This window comes from Saimiri boliviensis, chromosome 2 (genome assembly GCF_048565385.1).
Source record: "Saimiri boliviensis isolate mSaiBol1 chromosome 2, mSaiBol1.pri, whole genome shotgun sequence".
NCBI classification, from domain to species: domain Eukaryota; kingdom Metazoa; phylum Chordata; class Mammalia; order Primates; family Cebidae; genus Saimiri; species Saimiri boliviensis.
In genome coordinates, this window is record NC_133450.1 from 55304928 (window position 1) to 55320819 (window position 15892).

General features: G+C 37.9%; 1 protein-coding gene across 3 annotated transcripts in view; it reads left to right on the forward strand.

Moving 5' to 3' along the window:
* The window catches only part of AKAP6 (A-kinase anchoring protein 6), a 662618-nt gene that overhangs the window by 235256 nt on the left and 411470 nt on the right, over nt 1-15892 (forward strand). For 2 of the 3 annotated variants that reach the window (XM_074393336.1, XM_003924219.4), the window contains exon 3: nt 14531-14888. In XM_074393336.1, the coding sequence (XP_074249437.1) occupies nt 14565-14888 (324 nt within the window). In that variant the 5' untranslated portion in view covers nt 14531-14564. Of the gene's footprint in view, nt 1-8275; nt 8820-14530; nt 14889-15892 lie in introns of those variants that run through there. The other variant, XM_074393337.1, reaches the window with a different exon arrangement.

Consider the following 15892-nt stretch of genomic DNA (forward strand, 5'->3'; position numbering starts at 1 on the left):
TATTTTTTTAAAATGTATTATACTTTAAGTTCTGGGGAACATGTGCAGAACGTGCAGGTGTGTTACATAGGTATACATGTGCCATAGTAGTTTACTGCATCCATCACCCCATTATCTATATTATGTATTTCTCCTAATGCTATCCCTCCCCAATCCCCAAACCCCCTGCTATTCCTCCCCTAGTCCTCCACATCCCCCCAACCACAGGCCCTGGTATGTGATGTTCCCCTCCCTGTGTCCATGTGTTCTCATTGTAAGCAGTTCATTCTTAAAGGGATTAAATGAAGCAAATGCAACCTCATTATTGAATTGAGTCACAGGGAGCATTTTGTATTTTTAAAAATACAATGTTTTAGGAGTGGATAGGCACAATTTAGAACTTTCAGCATTTTAAATTTAGCATCAACTAAGTTGTACCCCACCCAGTCTTATGACATTCTCTACAAAAAAAAAAAAAAAAAAAAAAAAAGAGAGAGAGAAAAAAGAAAAAGAAAACAAAAAATAATTATTGTCACAGTCAAATCGGTTTAGGAACTAATGCACTCTATCTTCCTATCCCCCATTTGGAAATACTCAATGTACACAAGAGTGTTAAAACCCCGTCTGGTAATTAAATTGTTTCATTTTTTAATCTAGATTTTTTTTTTAGTTTTATGTTTCCATACAAATAGTTAAGTGAAGTAGTTCTGAGGTTTCTTAACACACAACAGTCCCCAGCCTCTCTTCTTTTCCATTTCCCATTCACCAGAGGCAACCAGTTTGCATCTTTCAGCCGATTCTTTCAGTAGCTACCTCTATCTTGAAATAATAGGATGATATGGCTACTCCCTGAGTATTCTTTTTTCTTAGCTTTTATCTATTTACCTGTCACTTTAAAAGATTAAATTGTTTTTCACCTGTCACTTTAAAAGAATAAATTCTCATTTATTTGGCTCATTTTCCTACCCTGTCTCTCTCTTTCTCCTACTTTCTTATAGGTAAGTACATGCACATACACACAATTCCCATCCCTCCTTACTTCCTATAAAATTATGTCATGATTTTGGGTTATTGTAGCATTTAGTGTTTAAATTATTAAGACTATTTAAGTGCAGTTTGTAGCTAAACTGCACAGAGGAACATGATTTTTGTTCTATTTTTGAACAACCTTTTGTTTCTTTCTGGAATTTAGAATTATTATTGTTTGCTTAGTTTTCTATGTGTTTATCTCCAGTTCAATCCCCAATTTTCTACTAGTTGGGTAAATCTTTTCTGGGTTTGTTTATTTACATCAGATCTTCTCTCAACATCATCTGTTTGAAGCAGTCTTGACAGGAGCCTTTTGACCTGTTGTAGTCTGGACTGGAAGCCCTTTCTTCCCTGGTATGCAGCTGCCATTTTGGGATTTCCCTTTCTTTTCATCCTGGGGCGGTATACCTCCTGTTGCTTAATCCTGTGAATATTTCTTTCTTGCTTTACTCCTTTGTTTTGGTAGAGCATAGCCTCTGGATTTTTTAAGTAAAGTGTGGGAGATTAATGCTTTTCTGGAGGTTTGTTTTTGTTTTTGTTTTTGTTTTGTTTTGTTTTTGGTGTCTGAAGATGCCTTTATTCTACCCTCTCATTGATTATTAGTCTATATGATTCTTGATATAAAATTTTAGGTTAGAATTATTTTTCCTTCTTATGTAAAACAAATTGTCATCTGGCTTTCAATGTTGCTGTTGAGAAATCCAAACCAATCTGATTTATCATCCTTTGTACATGTCTCTACATCTACCCCAAAGCTTACTTCCCTGGATATTCTGAGGTTTCAAATAATGTGTCTTTGGTGTGTGTCTATTTTGAATAACTAGGCAGCTGTTTTAGTTCTGGAAATGCATGTCCTTCATTTTCTTGAAAGATTTCATTGATGATTCTTCCTTTCTCTTTCTTCTTGCCTTCAGGAACTCCCTTCCTCTAGATGTTGGACCTCCTGCAGTGGTCACTAATTATCTTACCTTTTCTCTCTGAATTTATATCTATTTACCTTTTTACTTTGCATTGTGTGAGATTTCCTCAACTTTATTTTTAGCTATTGTGGTTTTCATTTTTGCAATTATATTTGCTTTTATTTTCCCAGAATATATTTTTTTGTTCTACAAATATTTCTTTTGAAATATAGGATCTTTTTCTTATTTTGTGGATATAATGTCTTATCTCTGGTTATCTTTCTTTTTTACTCAAATCATATTTTCCATGCATAGTGTGTTTCCTCCACATTGAGATTTTTGTTGCTTGCTGTGACTCTATTATACAAATTGGAGCTTTCCCTAAATCTCTGCTAATCCTCTACTGTCTGCTGATATTTAGGAGTAAAAGACTAGAAAGCTGATTGGATGCTCTGAATGTGTATGTGGGCCTGTTGACTGAATAACACTATAGGGTAATCTGGATGTGCCAGTTTCAGTATCTTGTCTTCTTGGACTGATCAGGTCTCCTATAGAGGGACTCTCTAGTCTCTTTACTGGAGGGTAAAGGAATTGGTCCCAGTGTATGAGGAGCCAAGTCAGGGAAGAGGGCTGGGGATCCCAACATCCAGAATGTTTATATTATTTGAATTTTCCTATTGTCAGAATACTCCTCAACTGCCTGGCATCTGTCAGTCCAAAGACTCTGTGATTCATTCTTTCTAGGGAATAAACCTCCAGTCTTCTGTCTGAACTGGGGGAGTGAAAGCAACTTGCCAGCAACACAGAGTAAAGAGAGACCTGTAGTTCTAACTGATTTGTAAACATTTTAAAAATCAAGATTAATCTTCTTAACATATCATTGTCTTTTTATCTGGAGTTGGGCCAAGCTTGAGGTTAAGGGCACAGACCTCCAAGACTGACAGTTCTGCCCAAGATTTTTGATGACACTTGCAAATTTGGGGGTCTCCAGGGCCATCCTCACTTCAGACCAGTTGGCTATAAATTTGAGAGTTCACACAGACTCTCTCGGATTTGATAATACACTAGAACAACTCATTGAACTCAGGAAAGCACTATACGTATCATTACAGTTTTATTGTAGCAGAAGGATACAAATAAGAACCAGCCACAGGAATAAACATGTAGGGAACAATCCAGAGTAGGACAAATCTTCCAGGTCCTCAGGAATGTATTACCCTTCTGTTGTTAATAGGTGACAGTGCACATAGAATACTGACAATTTGGGAAGCTTATCCAAGCTTCGTTGTCCAGAGTTTTTATTGGGGCTTCATTACGTAGATATGATTGAATCACCACCTACATGGTTGCCCAAAGCCTCACGTTTTGATCACATGGTTAGTCTTTTTGTCTGGCCATCCCTCATTCTGAGTCACCTCATTAGCATACACTTATCAGGTGTGGTCTCAGGGGCCCATCTTAAATAATACAGATATTTCTAACACTTGGGAAATTCCAGTGGTTTAGAGGTTAATTCCTGGGAGCTGGGGCAAAGGGCAGACTTTTCTCTGGATAAAGGTAATGCTTCCCTACACACCCCTCCACCTCTACTTCCAGAGGTAACTGGGTCCACCAATTTCAAAATACTTTCAGGATTCTGAAGTAAAAATCAGGTTGGTTCTTTGTTCTCTGCACTGCTGACTTAGGATTTAGTTTTTGTGAGCTGGTTAAGTCATTATCATTTATTCATCTAATTTCTAGCTTAACAAAAAACCTTCTTGAGTAGCGTTTGTAGGGTTTCTGAAAGGAGAAAAATTAGGTTTGTATATTCAGTTGGCTGTCTTTACTCAGAAATTGCCCAGTCTTCTCCCAACTATTTTTTTTTTTTTTTTGAGATAGGGTTTCACTCTGTCACCCAGGCTGGAATACAGTGGTGAGATCACAGTTTGTTGCAGTCTTGACCTCCTGGGATGGAGTGATCCTCCCGCCTCAGCCTCCCTGGTAGCTGGGACTGCAGGTGCATACCACCATGGCTGGCTAAGTTTTTGTATTTTTTTGTGGTGATGGGGTTTTATTATGTTTCCCAGACTCGTCTTGAACTCCTGGGCTTAATCAATCCCCCACCTCCATCTCCTGAAGTGCTGGGATTACAGGCATGAGCCACTGTGCCAGACCCCAACTTATTTTTATTAGCAACTTCTTTGTAGGATACCTATTAATAACTGGTAAATGCTAAATTAGCAAATACTTCTGTATTGCTGAATTAATACAAGTAACTAATTCAGACTTCAGAATCTTCCAAGATGACCCTTCCCTCAGGGCTCATTTCCTTCCTACTTTACATATTGAGGTCACAAAAGTATAGATAGCTTCTGATAACTTGTTGACTGGGCATAAGAATGTGGAGCTAAAGAGGGATCTTTTATCTTCAATCTTGCCTATTTTTTATAATGTTTGAACTAATATATATATTCCTTTTTAATTAAAAATAATTTTAGAACAAGAAAGAAAGTAAAAACATTGCATGAAATGATCCTTAAAATTTTTCCACTTCAAATCTATAATGCTAAGATTGTGAGTAGGGATAATGGAGAACTAAAAATGGAGAACTCTTTTTATATTTAATGGAGTAGGTAGGACAGAGCACAGAACTCTTTTAATCATTCTGATTCAAAAGTCAGGCTTGTATTCATTCTCTCTCTCTATTTTCCTTTTCTGCCTAGAAAGAGGTTTTAAGGTTACATTTTGTTAATGAAGTCTTTTCTTGGAAAAGAGGATGTTGATCCTCTCATAATGCTGGTTTCTTACTTCATTTTTTTTGGTAAATAAGAGTGCATGTATTGACTTTCCTATACCATTCTAGGATACAACTGTAATTGAATTATTCTTTTTTGAAAATCTTTTTAGAATTCTTGCTCTCTGCAAGATTCATTCCAACCTCCATAATGTGGCATTCTCATCCCACTTATAATATGGCAGCAACTTACCTTGTAGCTTATTATGTTTCTGGGTCCCATCAAGTTCCTGTTCACTTCAGCCCTCAATTATTTGCTGAATCTTCCAGCTTCTTGGTGTTGAGGTATCTTTGTCAATGCAGTTTCCTCAACCTTGAATTCCTTCACCTCCCTTCTATCTCTGCCTATTTAAATCATACCCTTTTTAAAATTTTTGTTTTGTTTATTTTTAACTTTTATTTTAAGCTCAGGGATACAAGTGCAGGTTTGTTATATAAGAAAACTTGTGTCATTGGGGTTTGTTGTACAGATTATTTCATCACCCATATATTAAGCTTAATATCCATTAGTTATTTTTCCTGATCCTCTCCCTTCTCTTACCCTCCGCCTTCCAAAAGGCCCCAGTGTGTATTATTCTCCTTTATGTATCTATGTGTTCACATCATTTAGCTCCCACTTACAAGTGAGAACATGTAGTGTTTGGTTTTCTGTTCATGTGTTAGCTTGCTAAGGATAATGACTTCCACCTCCATGCATATCCCTGCAAAGGACATGATCTCATTCTTTTCTCTGGCTGCAAAATATTCCATGATGTACATGTACCAGATTTTCTGTATCCAGTCTACCATTGAAGGGCATTTAGTTTGATTCCATGTCTTTGCTATTGTGAATAGTGATGCAATGAACATATGCATGTGTCTTTATAATAGGATGAATTATATTCTTTTGAGTATGAGATTGCTGGGTCAAATAGTATTTCTATTATTAGGTCTTTGAGGAATTACCACACTGACTTCCACAATGGCTGAACTAATTTACCACCAACAGTGTATAAGCATTCCTTTTTTTCAACTACCTCGCCAGCATCTGTTATTTTTTTGACTTTTTAGTAGCCATTCTGACTGGTGTTAAATGGTATCTCATTGTGGTTTTGATTTACATTTCTCTAATGATCAGTGATGTTTAGCTTTTTTTCATATGATTGTTGGCCACATGTATGCCTTCTTTTGAAAAGTATCTGTTCATTGGCTGGCTGCAGTGGCTCATGCCTGTAATTCCAGCACTTTGGGAAGTTAAGGTGGGCCAATAGCTAGGAATTTGAGACGAGCCTGGGTAACATGGTGATACCCCATCTTTACAAAAAAACATAAAAAGTAGCCAGATGTGGTGGCATGCACCTATGGTCATAGCTACTTGGGAGGCTGAGGTGGGAGGATCACCTGAACCCAGGAGTAAGAGGTGCAGTGAGCCAAGATTGTGTCACTGCATTCCAGCCAAGATAACAGAGTGAGACCCTGTTTCAAAAAAAAAAAAGAAAAGAAAAGAAAAGAAAGAAAGAAGAAGAAAGAAAAGTAGCTGTTCATATCCTTTTCCCACTTTTTTATGGGGTTGTTTTTCTCTTGTAAATTTATTTAAGTTTCTTATAAATGCTGGATATTAGACCTTAGTTAGATGCATAGTTTGCATAGATTTTATCTGTAGGCTGTTGATAGTTTCTTTTGCTGTGCAGATGCTCTTTAGTTTAATTTGATCTCATTTGTCAATTTTTGCTTTTGTTGAAATTGCTTCTGGTGTCTTCGTCATGAAATCTTTGCCTGTGCCTATGTCCTGAATAGTATTGCCTAGATTGTCTCCAGTGTTTTTAGAGTTTTAGGTTTTATATTTAAGTCTTTAATTCATCTTGAGTCAATTTTTGAATATTAGGAAGTGTTAGGAAGGGTCCAATTTTGATCTTCTGCATATGGCCAGCCAGTTATCTCAGCACCATTTACTGAGTAGGGAATCTCAGGCCCATTTTTATAAGCTCATCTGAAATGTACCTTCTCTAGAAAGGGTTCCCACTTATCTTTCCTCCACTCAGGATTAATGATACTCCTGGGCCTTACTGGAGTTTTGTTTGTATTTGCCCTCCATATATTTGACCATAGCCTGCTGGTGCAGTAGGCATGAGTATGTGTGGGGGTTGGGGGAAGGGGAAACAGGAGAGACATGGGAGAGATTGTTTCTATAAAGTTATAATGTCCTTGAGGGTGAATATGATGAGTCATATATACATAGAATGTCTTTGAATGCTCACTAGTGTTCACTGCATCCAGGTCTACATACTGATGACCATGGATGCCACTGCAGCTGCCTGCCTGAAGCAGCCAAATGAATCTCTGTGTGATAGGAACTGACTGCTATGGGGGAGGAAAGAAAGCACAGGGAGGCATAATGAGTATCTGAGTCAGTCTGGGTATCCCTGTCACAGGAAGGTCTGAATAATTGGGGAGAGGGGTAGGAGGAAGGTTTGAAGGGAGAAGATGATTGATTAAGTGTGTTATGGTTGACAGAAGACTGTGCTCTAGGCAAAAGAGTTAGTGGGTATTTGAGGGAAGACCCAGGAGAAGGTCTCTAAGTGATTAGTAGAATGTAATCACCCATCTGCCCTGCCGAGGGGCACAGCTGTACAAAAGGAATTATTCAAGGGGGAAAAAAGAGAGAGAGAAACACCAATGATAACGCCAAGAAGATCTTTTAAATTATGGAAATCTGTTTGGGCTCCCCTACTGACAGGCTGTTTCCCCCTGGGGCACTTGCAGTCCTTCTCCCCGCTGATATCACTTGTAGGCTGGCCTGTTATTGCAGGAGGATTAGAAAGTGAGATTAATCTGGAGCTACTGCAGTGATCTCACTAAACAGTGTTATTCTGTGTGAGTGCTGGAGGGCATTGGGGTTGGCAGGGAAAGAGAGCAAAGGAGAAGGAGGCATCAGGCAGCAATTATGGACATTTTCTTAGACCCATCTTACAGAAGCCACTTTAGCTTTTTCCCTAAGTACAAATTTAACTTAACACTTGGCAGCAACTCTTTGCCTCTTCTATTTAAGAGCTTAAAGCCATTTAAAGTTTCCCAGCTCTGGACCCAACAAGAGGCCTGGGAGGTAGACAGGCAGCAAGATTTAAAACTAAGTGATGAATTAGATCCTCATTCATCTTCCTAGGCAGTGGCATTTAATTAACCAATTTATTAAACTTGTTTTTGTGTTTTATTTACAGAGCCCAGTTTTGGTATCCTGGAATCAGATACAGGGTACACCTCTCGAGTCTCTTTGTTTTTCCTTAATATAATAAAATTATAAGAGCCAGCCTTAGACAAAAATTGAAACAGGCCAGAGGGTTTTTTTTCTTTCTAAATTCAGTGTCTATATGAATAGGTTCTATGAAGAGTGGTTATAAGAATATAAGAGAAGAAATGTAGGATGAGAAAAAGGAAATTTATGTAATGCTTAATATAATTTTTCTACTTCTGTAATAAGTGCTACATAGCAAGCACATCTGTTAATTTGACTGGAATTATTCTTTAATCATTGGCTTATGTTTTAAGGAGTAAGCAAGGCACAGAAAGACTGAGAATAAGAATTTAGGCTTAGGATTGATAAGATGAAAAGACTGCCTCTCAAACTGTACTCATGATAATGTTCTTACATGGAAAAAACAGTTTCTTGAGGCAGAGCAGGAATCTATTTGGCTGAAGTTGGCTTTGTCGGCTGGTCATGTTAACACAGTACTACTGATTTATCCTGCTTTAAGATTGCCTGTTTTTTTGAGAGTATAGTCTTGATTCTTCTGAACCATGCCTGGAAGTTCTCTGTCTACCCAAACACTCTTTTCCACAGTGATCCTTGTTTTGGCAACTGTCTCCTTTTTCTCAGCACACTCATCACTGCTTGTTTGCAAAAGGTTTGCCTATAACTGCACAATCCTGGAGCTTATACATTAGCTTCCAAATAGGGACTGCATAGCAGCCCTCTCTGAGCAAGAGATTTAGGCCACTAAGGGAGTATGAAGCTGGCGCTCTACTGGCACCAGTGTCCTGCCAGCATGGTGCAGCCCCGACACTGGCCTTTGTATTGTTTGGCCACAAGAAGATAAACAGCGGGAGAGAGGAGGAGCCAGATGATTAATCCTAAAGGACCATTAGAGACAAAAGCATTTACAGTGAGTATAGTCGGCAAGATACCCGGCTTTTCTGTTATTTTGTTTAAGAGAGAAAATTGTCAAAGAAAGGAGAGAGGTGGGAAGCTTTATGGCGATGTAGCTGAACTTTTGTCTCCTGATTTGGCCGAATCAACTTTTCTGATTTAAATATGTCTGTTTATTCAAGTCAAATGGATTCTGCTAACATCAGTCTCCAACCCAAACTTGTGGACACAAGATCATGGAAACAGTCCTTGTTAGTAAGCCATCCATGGAATGTTTCTATAGGATGATAGAGTAAGGTAGAAAAACCCTTTTATAATTTTTTTAAATGCCTTAAAATCATTACTGCTTTCAGCTATTGCACTTTAATTGTTGCCTCTCCTTTGAATTCGTGTAAAGGAAAGGATTTGATGGATGTTATTTTTAACAGCAGCTGGGATAAAGGTGGTATTATCGCCAATGCTGGAAAGGTGGCTGCAGACAAGAATTTGATGTATGGGGAGGGAGATGAGAGGTCACTGAGTTGCAAAAAGCTGGCCGATCACTCCTTTCACACCATCTTGGAGCCAGATTTGTAACTCGGTGGGTACCTGAGTGCACTTGGTCAAAATTTTTTATTTTCACCATCAGAAGTTGAGCTGTAGTCTAAGCTTTTTAAAAAATATCACTGACTAGAAAGGAATATTATTACAAGATGACTTATAAAAAAGAATTCAAAACTTATATTATTTAGAAATAAAGACTTGTGTTCAATTTCTTGCTTTCTGTTTGCATTCAAATGGATTAATTAGCTTAATAGGAAGGAAACTTGAATAGTCCTGATAAGGGCAGGAAGAATATTCACAAAGACTGTTACTATAGGTTTCCACATTGGAAGGATTTTTTTTGAATTATAATTTATCTTTAAAATCAGATGTGATTTTGTTAAAATCAGAGATAAAGTATGACTATCCATGTATGCTATGTTTAAATGCGAACTACTATAATTGAAAAAATGTTTGTAGTAATTGCTTTTCATGAAAATGGGCAATTAATCTATTTTATGCTACTACCCAGGCTTGCTGTTCTTAATGACACATGTAGCATTCCTTTTCTAGTGGCAAAGGTATATGTGACGGAAACTAAATAGAAGTTGAAGTGAAACTTGAGTAAAGCACACTTTGCTTTATTTTTATGAGTTATAGAAATTCTTTTGTGTATAGTCTGATCAGTTAAATGTGGAAACATCACATCCAGGTTGAAGTTTTATAGTTACAGAAAAATTTTGCTTTGCTAGCCTGAATGTAAGATTTCTTTGTACTTCACTAATGTAGGATGCACACCCTCTCCTCTCCACGCTTTTATTTCATATTTTTATTTTTATTCTGGTTTGTCTTCTACATATATATCTGTTTGTCAGTCTTAGTGACAAATTTCTAGAGGGGAGAATCTCCCATGTTTGTTTCTCTGGGAAGAATTAACAACAGAAAATGTGTAAATAATGACTTACAAAATGCTTTTTTCATAATCATAATTTATTCCTTTTCATTAAGTAGGACACATTTATCAATAATGCTTGTGTGCTTTGATAAAATAGAGAACCATCATTTAGTAGCTCACAGCTCTCAGGATAGGCAGGAAGCTTCTAAGAGCTTTGAAATCTCTGGATAAATTATCCTAGGCAGTCACAGATTCTTAGGGTAAATGGGATCTTACTATCTAGTTCAATTTACCATTTTACAGATGAAGAAACTGAGGCCAAGAAATGTGTGGAGTGTTTTGCCCCAAATCATATAAAACTGCAGTGTGCTTAGTGCACAGACTGATGGTATATATGGAAATGTTGCAGGTTGGGGCATAAATTGCATTGAGCTAATTCTTCGGTGTGCTTTTTAGTTTACAGTAGGATGCGTATTCCAAAGAAGGCTCTGCCTTCATTTAGGACTTTCAGAGAAAACACAGTTACTAAGCACTGTTTTTCAGTTGTGCAGGGCTTATGGACAGGGTTTTGTGGGTGAGTATGTATGTGTGAGTGTAGCTTAAACAGTTCATTGTATAATGGCCTGGCTCAGCATTCAGTTTTCTAGTTTCAATGACTCTGGTTTTCTAGAAGAGGGAACCACTGTGACACCAGTCTCTTCATTTGTAACCAGTTCCATATTCTTGAACTAGAAATCTTATTAACCTTTATGTATCAGATTCCTTCTCTGGGATTGTGCTTCTAAACTTACCCCAGAGGACAGTGAGTTTTGGGGAAATTGGAATCAGCCTGCCTGAGGCTGTGGTATGAAGAAGTGATACGGTAGCTCACTCTTCTTGGAGTTTTATCCCTGTCAATGAAATTTTGTTATCTTCTATTTTTTTTTAATAACCAGGTTTACTATTATTGCTACTTTTAAAACTGAATATAAGTATGGTTAAAAATGTGGTGTATCTGCCTTATATTCATGGGAAAGAAAAATGTGTGGGTTATGGATTTCTGTCTTTTGCAGTCAGGTGGAGAAAGCTGTTGTATTGAAGCCTGAAGCCATTTTCTAAGACAGTTATCAAAGGGATAAATCTACTTTATGATATATATTTTGCTTTTTCCAAGTAAAAATATTTTTTAATTTATTTTAAAAATTTTTTAAAATTTATCTGTAATTCTCATCATCATTTAACTCAAAAGTTAGATGCCCAAGAAATTAGGGAAAGGGATTATGCTGCAGTATTGGAAAGATTCTGAAAAACTATGTCATAGGAGTAACTTAGTCTTCAGGCTTTTGTCAACTCAACAAGCCTTTTTTATTTCCATTCCTCATTCCTACATGAAAAGATACATGTTTCTAGCCAAATTGGAAGCATTTTTAAAAGTTTCCCCTCTATTTTGGTATGTAAAAATAATTTTGCTGAATATTTGTTACTCTACAAATATGAGCTACTTTTTGACAATCACATTTAATTTCCTATCTTTTGGTCAGTCACCTTTCATCTTTGGGGGAATAATGGTTTAAACTACCTTGAATATGTAGAACCAGAAAAAAAAATTATAAAAGAAAAAGAAATTCATTACCTTGAGTAGAAGAAGCTGCTCCTGAGACCAAAAATAGTGCTTATTCGGGCAAGGACTTCATGATTAAAACACCAAAAGCAATGGCAACAAAAGCCAAAACAGACAAATGGGATCTAATTAAACTTAAGAGTTTCTGCACAGCAAAATAAACAATCAGAGTAAACCAGCAACCAACAGAAGGGGAAAAACTTTTTGCAATCTACCCATCAGACAAAGGGCTAATATCCAGAATCTACAAAGAACTAAAGCAGATTTACAAGAAAACAAACAAACAAACAAACAAACCCATTCAAAAGTGGGCAAAGGATATGAACAGACACTTCTCAAAAGAAGACATATATGAGGCCAACAAACATATGAAAAGATGCTCATCATCATTGGTCATTAGAGAAATGCAAATAAAAACCACATTGAGATACCACCTCACGCCAGTTAGAATGGCAATCATTAAAAAATCTGCAGACAACAGATGCTGGAGAGGATATGGAGAAATAGGAACACTTTTACACTGTTGGTAGGAATGTAAATTAGTTCAACCATTATGGAAGACTGTGGTGATTCCTCAAGGATCTAGAAATAGAAATTCCATTTGACCCAGCAATCCCATTACTGGGTATATACCCAAAGGATTATAAATCGTTCTGTTATAAAGATACATGCACAGGTATGTTCATTGCGGTGCTGTTTTCGATAGCAAAGACCTGGAACCAACCCAAATGCCCATCGATGATAGACTGAACAAAAAAATATGGCACATACATACACCATGGAATACTTTGCAACCATAAAAAACGAAGAGTTCATGTCCTTTGTATGGATGAATCTAGAAACCATCATTCTAAGCAAACTGACACAAGAACAGAAAGCCAAATACTGCATGTTTTCACTCATAGGCGGGTAATGAACAATGAGAACACTTGGGCACAGGGGAGGGAACAACACTCACAAGGCTAGGTGGGGGAGGGGTGGGGAGGGGAGGAACAGCGAGGGGGGCGAGGAAGATTGGGAGGGATAACTCCGGGAGAAATGCCTGATGTAGGTGACGGGGCGGGGGGGGCGGGGGGTCAAGGGGGATGGGGATAGCAAACCACCATGGCATGTACCTATGCAACAATCCTACAGGATGCAGGATGTGCACAAGATGTACCCCAGAGCCCAAATAAAATTTAAAAAATTTTGTTGGCCGGGCACGGTGGCTCAAGCCTGTAATCCCAGCACTTTGGGAGGCCGAGGCGGGTGGATCACGAGGTCAAGAGATCGAGACCATCCCGGTCAACATAGTGAAACCCCGTCTCTACTAAAAATACAAAAAATTAGCCGAGCATGGTGGCACGTGCCTGTAATCCCAGCTACTCAGGAGGCTGAGGCAGGAGAATTGCCTGAACCCAGGAGGTGGAGGTTGCGGTGAGCCGAGATCGTGCCATTGCACTCCAGCCTGGGTAACAAGAGTGAAACTACGTCTCAAAAAAAAAAAAAAAAAAAAAAAAATTTGTTAAAGTCTAAAAAAAATAAAAATAGTGCTTATTTATTTTAAAGTACAAGAGGCTAAAAGTTGTTATTTTATACTAGATTGGTTCCAGAAGAAAGAGAAATTGAATAGCTGGATAATTAAACTAATATAATTTATCATAAAAAGCAACCTTATTTTATAATGAATTATACTTATGTTATTTTAACATATTTGTGATATTTTACTGTTTATGTATTTAGAGCAATTTGTTACCCTTAAAATTCCAGAAGCCTCTAAAAATTCCATATAACTGTTAATATTTATTAATATAATTTAGATTGAGAGTTAATTAGATCTATTCAGTACAAGCCATGATTTACACTTTCTAGGAAAGTAAAGATTTGGGATTGTCACAGGTTTTTATTTAACTAACACATGTCTTGAATTCAGTTCAGGGTTTTTTGTAATTAGAACATGTTCCCTCTGTTGTAGCTATCCTATGTATTGAATATGTTGGTTTTACAGTCAAAATGATGTTTGGATACTTACAATAGAAAAGCCCAATATAATCCTGGCTTGAACAAGATAAAAGTTTGGATTTTTTCTCACATAAAAGAAGTCCAGGGCAGCAATCAGACCTGGTGCAGTAGCTCCTTGTTATCATTTGGGGTCGATATTTCTACCCCCATGCGCCACCATCCTCTACCCATCATACTCAAAGGCCTTTCTGGGTCTGAGTTACCAGCTGCTGCCTATCAAGTTCAAATTATAGGCTGGAAGAAGGGGAAGAAAGTAGAAGGTCATAAAGGGGGGCCCTTCCTAATTGAGTCAGTTCCCTGTAAGCAGCTCTCCCAGAATCTCAACACAGCAATTCCGCTTATGTCTCATTGGCCAGAATATGGCTACACGTAGCTGCAAAGGACATAGGGAATGCAGTTTTAAGTTCTGGTCAGGAACATGAATAGCTAGCAACCAGGATTTTGTTACCAAGAAATGTAGGAAGAATAGATGAGGGTAGTGGGGGGAGATTAGTCAATATCACAATGGTTTTGTGTTCATGTTATTTCCTGGCTCTTGGGACTACCATGCAGAAAATCAAAACACCTCCTTCTGTTTTTATTATGAGCTAAGGTTTCTTAATTTAGAAATCTGGCTTAATTTAGAAATCCTGTTTCTTCTGTGAAGTATCATTTCTTTATTTGGCAATCTTGACTGACTCTTGCTTTCTTCTTTCCTCTTGCCTTTCAGCTGTTTTGGAAAGAAGTAAGGTTTAGACTTCTCCATGTTAACCATGAGCGTGACACTTTCCCCACTGAGGTCACAGGACCTGGATCCCATGGCTACTGATGCTTCACCCATGGCCATCAACATGACACCCACTGTGGAGCAGGGTGAGGGAGAAGAGGCAATGAAGGACATGGACTCTGACCAGCAGTATGAAAAGCCACCCCCACTACACACAGGGGCTGACTGGAAGATTGTCCTCCACTTACCGGAAATTGAGACCTGGCTCCGGATGACCTCAGAGAGGGTCCGAGACCTAACTTATTCAGTCCAGCAGGATTCAGACAGCAAGCATGTGGATGCTCATCTAGTTCAACTAAAGGTAAGGCAAGGTCTGTGATACTCTCAGGAAAAAAGTGTTCAAAAGGCTGTGGCACCTACAGCCTGAGTTCTGTAATTTCCAGTGAGGAATTGTTCAGGAAGAAAAGTACAGTAACAGGTTTCAAACCGTTATCTTTATAGGTAAACATGGAAAGAAATAATTCTTTTCTGATTTTACTTCATGTGCTGATTATCTAGAATACAAACTGGCCTTTGGTGATAGTACAGAGAAATGGGGAAAGGGAGGGGCATTTTGTGCATATCAAAATAAGTTATAAAGAATAAAAGTATTTAAAACTCTTACAAAGGGTTTGATAAAAGATTTTCACAGGTAAAATGTCAAACTCAGCTGCGATTGTATGTGTATATGATTATTATCTTCTGTTAAAGCTGATGCTGCCTTTGTGGAAAGCAATGAATGCTGGCAGAGTGGGAAAAGGCAATGTTCTCCTTTTAGAATGAGTAGTTTCATCCACGCTCAATGAATCATGTAGAACAAACGTGATTTTATAGCAACTCCTCTAAAGTTCAGACATTAAAAAAAATGTCTGTGGCCTCTGAAGCCCTTTAAAAGCCTGACTGTTGGCCATGATGAAATGGAGGTGCTAGTAAAGAGTATTATTAATAGAGTTTTTAGCCTAGGGACCTCAAGATAAGGTGAACCTTTCCCTGCCATAGTCAGTCCTCTCTCCCAGGTCTTTGAGGGAAATACATACTCAGGTCAGTTACCTGCAGAGCAAAACAAGTTTATAACCAATCAGGGCACTAGCCACACACCCCATGGTAAATTTCTAGTTGATTAGAAATGATACTAAGGAAACTTCCTTTACCTAAACTGATTTGTCCTAAATAATTTAAAATGAAAGGTCAAACATTCTTGGATCTTAACGCTTAAATGATTTATAGGATGCAGCCATCAGCCTGAGTGGGAAAGATGGGCACTTAAAACGAAGCATAGATCCTAGAGCAGAGCAGGTTCAGCCTTCTCTCGCTGATTCAGCAGAT